The following is a 6,433-nucleotide window of genomic DNA, read 5'->3' as shown; positions in this document are numbered from 1 at the left end:
GTAGCTGCAGTTTTTGCTTAAATTAAACAATTACAAAACTTTAAGCTAGCAATAGTCATAGAATTATATCAAAGTTATATATACATATATATATATAACTTTGATATAATTAGTATTTGATATAATTAACATATAGTATGTAAATGCATTGTTACCTTCTTTGTCTTTGGTCACTAATGGTAATGGTGGAAGATGAATTGGAATCATTTCATCTTCCTCACTCTCCTCTTCCTCCTCCTCCTCTCCCTCTCCTGCTGACCCCTCCTCTCTAGAGACAGGCCCCTTCTTGTGATGACACGCCTTCCTCGACGTTACATTATGCACATGCTTTCCCTGGGAAACAGGAACAGGTAGGAGGGGAGGGGGAGTACCAGGTAACTGAGGTGCTTCAACCTTTTCAAAATAAGCCTCTAAGCTTTCAATGCTAATGTCTAACTGATTGAATGCCTGAAGGACATCAAATGGACTGGGATCTGTTCTCTCGGCTATATGCAAAAAGTACATTAATTTTCATCAGTATAATTATTATGCCAAAATTGCCAATTTCTTTCATTTGATATATTCACACTTACCATGTGCAGCATAGCTGCTTATATTTCTTCCAATATTAATCAAGTACCTAACTCCAATGTCGCTTAGGGTATCGCAGGTCCCGCCAAGTATTCCGTGCCACCCAAAGCTCTGACAGAGAGCAGCAACAGACGCTCTCATGGATAATCTGTAGTACTTTTCGGGATCCATTTTGAAATATGGGTGTGGTTTTAATACCTAGTATAAAAATGTATAATAATTTTTATTAAAAATTATTTTTAATCCTGTAGAGTTTTTTTGGTATTTTTGTAAACAAATTGATTATCAATTTTACACAAAATATATAACACACACACACTCTCTCTCTATACTTGTGTACAAAAATAATATTATAATGTGTAATGCATATACAATGTATTAATAGATTAGGAAAGTCAGTGATTATATGCAGCTGGTTATAACCAGTAAGCAAAGTCAAAGTCAGTGATACCCCGATCAAGAGTTAGGAATAATCCGGAAACAAAAAAGAAACCAAAAACAAGAGAGGGATACATAGGAATGAATCCTAATTTAGCCTAAAAAGAGAAGAGGAGGAGAAAAAAAGAAAAAAAGTGAATGTACAAATAAAATACACATTCCATACTTTATAATTTGTGGCGCTTGTGTACAGTACGAATGAGTCAAGGACCAGCTGTGGAGTGTCGGAATATACAAATGGTCTTGCGCCAATTTCCAACCCAAGCTTTCTTATACCATTGCACTCAGCAGTCAGTCTACTAGCCTATAATAATAACAGAAACAGTAATAAAATAAATAAATAAATAATACAGCTGTATTATAATAATAGAAGAATTCTTACTTGTATGATTAGGAATAGTGTTCCAGAAAGCCATTGCAATACATTTATAGTACCAATAAAGATATTGAGATACTGCCCACTCCTCACACTCATGATACTGCTATAAGCTAACATACATTATATCATGTAAGAGTCATAAAGAAATGATAACAATAATAATTTTTATTATTATAAACTTACCAAGTATGACTCCTTGCAGGAAAACGAAAAGAATGAGACTTGTGATGTAGCTAAACTTCCCATTCAAGACCCTCAAGTACTCATTAATATGATACAACTCCTTCAAAGTGAAGGGGAAAAGAGGATAAATAACAAAGAAAAAGAATAATTAGCATCAAGAGAAGACTTGTAGACATATATTCCTATACCTTGACAGCATATCCTAATAGGTAATCCTTCGTAAGAACTTTCTCTCTTACGTTTCGAATGAAAAAACGAAGGAGCTCGCACTGGGTGACGTAGTTAACGATGACGGCAATGTAGAGCAAATCAAAGAATACAAAACCAACCAGTGATATTATTATGAGAGAATAATGGACACTATCGTATCTAATAGGACTAGAGAGAGAGAAGGAGGGAGGAGAAAGAAAGAAAAAAGAGAATGAGGTTAGAAGACAGAACTATGTAAGCCGTAAGGTATACATCTTGAGTCTATAGTGAGAGATTTGTAAACTACCGGTAACCTTATTAGTCTTGTCTCAACTTGAATGTCACAGGAAGCTTCTCCCTCCACAAACCAGCCAATGTACGTGTCTCTGTGGTCTAACTTTAATACAAAGATACGCCCAAGACTAGCAGTAAAGGAGATCAATATCCAAAGAATACCAATAATAAGATACGAGCTACAATCGAGGAATAAATAAATTAAATTAGTTGCTCAATATACTATAATACATGTAGCTATTATTAATATGCAATAAATGTCACAAAAAACAAAAAATAAATGTATGCTTACAGCAAAACAAAGACCAAACGTCTTGGAGAATTATGAACCAGCTTCGAGGTACAACTAAGAAAAACCTAAAGGAGAAAGAGAAAGGTTAGCTAGTGGTTAGTATACTATTAGCACAAAAACTATTAGATTGCAATTTAATATCGTAATTTACCGTTTGCATTAGCTTTGAAAGGTGCTCGCTCTCGCTAAAGCGAAACAGGTAAAAGGCCCAAAGATAAGCAATGAGGAGCAAAATGTCAGAAATTACAGTCTTAGTCACTAAATCTTGACTGCAGGTCAATAAATAGCCTGAGTTGTTGAGGTCAGTGTTATTAAATCGACATGGAGATTCAGACTACATATTTAAAAAATAAAATAAAATTTAAAAAAGAAGCAAAAGATCGAGCTAACCCGTGTCCTAGAGAAACAAGATGCAATCTGAGATAAGCAGGCAAAAATAAGAGCAAGGAAAATAAAAGTCGGATACAAGACATTAAAGCATTTCTTAAACCAAGGGGAGCCATGAGCTCTGGGAGACTGCAAAGGCCTCCAACCAATCTGGGGAGAAATGGAGAGAGAGGAGTAAGAGAGAGAAATGGTGAGCCATTTTTTATTTAAAAAAATATTGCAACTTACAATCTTCAAGAAGACGTGATATGGCCTCAGGACATATTTAGTGCAGAAGTCCAACGCTTTGGTTGTTGTCATAGCATTGTTACCAAGTGCCTTGATAAATAATGTAGAAAATGAAACACAAAAAGATAACAGACTGTTTATACTATAGTTACTATCATCCTATTTCACTATCTACTCTTGCGATTCTAAAACGCAGGCTTGTCCCATGTTTTTACTTGGAAATACACATGTATTTAGTTTAAAGGGAGTTTTTATACTTATAATAATCATATTATTAATACTATTGTGTACTGTAGTAATACATGTAATTGTAACAAAAATAAGTAACATTCTGTAGTACAGAGTTCAATATGTACAAGTACAAATTTTATGTTTTGAAACTTGAGCTAGCTCTGGGCTCGCATTTAAACTAGAAGTTTAACATACATCCATTGACTTAATCAATTGACTGTGTGCATGTACATATTACTTGCTCTTATGACTTACATCCAAAGACACATAGTCACTATCTCCTATTATAGACATGGAGGCAGAGAAACGACCATCAATGACTAATCCTTCTGTGGATTCAGCCGGTCTTAAGACAGCTCTGTAGCCTTCCCTGTCATACTGTGCCTGTATGCTGATAGCTGGAAAAAGGAAAATATACATTTTATAATTATTATAAATTAAGACTAAATGTTAATTGTAATATAAATAAACAATTATTAGCATGATAGTTAAGTCAACAAGACAAGGTAAAGATAACTAAAAGAAAGCAAGCCATTATCTCACCATCATCTTCTTTATTAACAGTCCTGTAGTTTGAAACTGGTGGAGGCTCATATCCTGTCGATCCTAAAGAAGCAGAACAAAATTTTAGACTAGTACTACAGCAAACATATTAATATGAATGTAACGAGGCGTGAAAAATATAATTATGATTCTAACATGCCTGTCATGTATATATTATTTTTGTGGAAAAAATAATTTTCATTTTGGCTATGGAGTATATACATGAAAGCAGTTATATGGTACTTACCTGCCCAGGTTGAGCGCTCCCTCTCTCTAGCAGCAGCTGGTTTGAACCTCCTGGGAATGTGGACCCTCTCCCCAATGGGATTGATGACTTCGTAGTCAGATGCAACCGAGTCTCTGACAGAGCTAGAGTTCCTAGACATGGTAATGTCACCGACGAGCGGAGAGGTTTCACGATTGAAATCACTTGCAACATCAGACAATTCTCTTTCCCTTTCATGATACATGGAGGGGAAACCACTCTGTGTCGGAGCAGAGGACATGATTGATAGGGAGAGAGCTGACAGAAGAGAGAGCACTTACATGTAGCACACACAAGCACTGCAGTTTTAATTAACTACAATAACCATTAACTTTATTGCACACTTCCGCATACTATCATTCCAATAGATTACGGAAATTGAGCAACGCCCACGAAAAAAATATTGTCATAAAATCAAGAGTAAATAAAATGCATTAGCTAAAAGTAGATAGCAAGTTTAAAAAAAAGACTAAATGAGTCACATGAGGAAGAAGTGGAGTTTGCAGGAAGATAATCACAGCATACATGTATTGTATAGGCTATACTCCAACTATTGGTTAGACTGGAGCAGATGTGTCACCTCCACTGCCTCCACTCCCTTTAACGTCCCATTTCTTAATGAAAAGCAGTGCCATCCAGAGAACGACAAACAAGTATGCAAACATGGAGAAAAAGGCAAAGAACTACAAAAAACAGAAATAAAAATTAAAGCCAGTTTATCAAAAAGAAAACATGAGAAGGAGACGATTGTCAACAACTATTCATTGTCATAACGTTCGTACAAGATGATTGTTTCAAAAACATACCACACACAAACAGAGGCGGACAATCATGCTACCTCTTTAGTGTCCGACATTTTAAACACGATGCTTAATTATAATAAACGATATACTTGCAATAACAGCATTACATAAACTGTCAATCTTGGTCATAATAATAAACTTATAGCCAATTTTTGTATACACAAAATGATCAGTACACAAAACATCAAGAAATCTTTATCATGTATTCTCTTATGCTAATCCAAATTCAAAAACTTACAGCTGCAGCTCCAATAGCGTTTCGAGTTGTCGTTATGACTCCCCTAAACTCTGTGGCAGTATTGAGGATGTCAGTAAGGTAATCAGCAGTAGCAGCAAGAGAGGCAGCTCCCGTAAGGAGAAGGAAAGCAAGGACACCATTAACAATAATGTCCTAAGAGAAACGAGTATTAGAATGGAAGGAAATGGAGAGAGGAAGAGGAAAGGAGAGGGTCTTACGGTAACGAGGACTACAGTTCTGTAGTTCGTCATAAAGGCAAAGTTGACAAACCTGCACACAAGGTACAGGATGCCGTAAATTAGCCCGATGATACCAAGAAATATGGTCCAGCCTGCAGCTGCTATTGCCCTATTGAGATTAGCATTGTTATCATTTATATTATTAGCTTCATCTTGGGCCACAGAGGAGGCAATGAATAAAATGAAAATAGAGACCTTGAGAGAGAAAGAGAGAGAGAGAGGGGGGGGGGAAGGTGAGAGAAAAATATATAATAACAAATTGAAAAGGAGATTTTCTTTCCTTACCAAAACAACACCCTTTGCTGAGATTTCAACAATCCCCTGCCAGTATTGCACAGGTGCGAGGGTAGGCGAGGGCTTTATTTGAGTAAAAATGCTCCCACCGACTCTAGCAGCCTTGACAGTTCCTTCCACAGACATATTTAAAGACTATCTTTGACAAAGAGAGGAGTTGTGGAGTGATCAAGCAAAAGATATAAGTGGGCGTGTTATCTTAAATGAATTAAAATTTCTGCACGTCATTATTCATTATCTACACACAGCCACACCTATATAGGCTACACTGTCCAGTTTGCAAGAAATGGATCTCACCAGCTTACCACTGAAGTTAAGAGTAGAAGGTACACTTATCTTGTTTCTTATTCACCTCCCTCATTCTCTCCCCACGCCCCCAGTTCTAAAAGCAAGGGATCTAGCACCTGCTGATACCAATGGAAAGTCTGATCCATACTGTATTGTCTCATTAGGTCAGAAGGTAGTACAGACTAGTGTACAGCCTCAAACACTGTTCCCGGAATGGATGCAATCCATGGCCTTCTTTAGCTCAGACTTAGAACCATTTGCTCTTATACAAGGAGGTAAGGAGAGGAAGAGAGAGAGACATCAATTTCATAGATTACATTTTGTTAAATTTTCACTACAATACTGCAAGTAGATTAGTCTATAAAGACCAGTCATGCCTTGGGTTAAATTTTCAATGGAAAATCAAGGAGAATAATCACAATCAACTTGGCAATAACAATTTAGTCTTTACACTAACAAAAAACTTGGCACTGGTTCTTTTTGCGGGAAAGCCCAAATTTGCTTTTATAATGCAAGACATTTTCACTGTCGCATAATATTGTCCTTTTCCCCACTCTCTCTTTCTCTCCCCC

The 6,433-nt window shown here is 36.4% G+C and overlaps 2 protein-coding genes across 2 annotated transcripts in view; both read right to left on the bottom strand.

Annotated features, from left to right (window-relative positions):
- Positions 1-815, bottom strand: part of LOC100636564 (transcription initiation factor TFIID subunit 3-like) — a 6,155-nt gene extending 5,340 nt beyond the window's left edge. Inside the window, exons 1-2 of the mRNA XM_011409925.2 lie at positions 573-815; positions 156-485 (exon numbers count right to left, since the gene is read on the bottom strand). Of these exons, the coding sequence (XP_011408227.2) occupies positions 156-485; positions 573-741 (499 nt within the window). The 5' untranslated portion in view covers positions 742-815. The remainder of the gene's footprint in view (positions 1-155; positions 486-572) is intronic.
- An 8-nt stretch (positions 816-823) lies between these two features.
- On the bottom strand, positions 824-5,770 carry LOC105315319 (uncharacterized). Its single transcript, XM_020002629.1, has 16 exons — positions 5,565-5,770; positions 5,259-5,474; positions 5,041-5,193; positions 3,982-4,682; positions 3,735-3,797; positions 3,447-3,589; positions 2,961-3,050; positions 2,736-2,882; positions 2,497-2,679; positions 2,346-2,410; positions 2,074-2,232; positions 1,759-1,948; positions 1,571-1,670; positions 1,391-1,497; positions 1,175-1,312; positions 824-1,106 (listed from the first exon to the last, which is right to left on the bottom strand). Exons 4-16 carry the CDS (start codon positions 4,238-4,240, stop codon positions 987-989), a joined length of 1,764 nt encoding a protein of 587 aa, XP_019858188.1. The 5' UTR covers positions 4,241-4,682; positions 5,041-5,193; positions 5,259-5,474; positions 5,565-5,770; the 3' UTR covers positions 824-986.
- Positions 5,771-6,433: the final 663 nt, after the last annotated feature.

The sequence above is a fragment of the Amphimedon queenslandica genome, unplaced genomic scaffold, assembly GCF_000090795.2.
Source record: "Amphimedon queenslandica unplaced genomic scaffold, v1.1 AMPQUscaffold_13514, whole genome shotgun sequence".
NCBI classification, from domain to species: Eukaryota; Metazoa; Porifera; class Demospongiae; order Haplosclerida; family Niphatidae; genus Amphimedon; species Amphimedon queenslandica.
The sequence above is the reverse complement of the archived record's forward strand: the minus strand, read 5'-3'. Positions and strand labels throughout refer to the sequence as shown.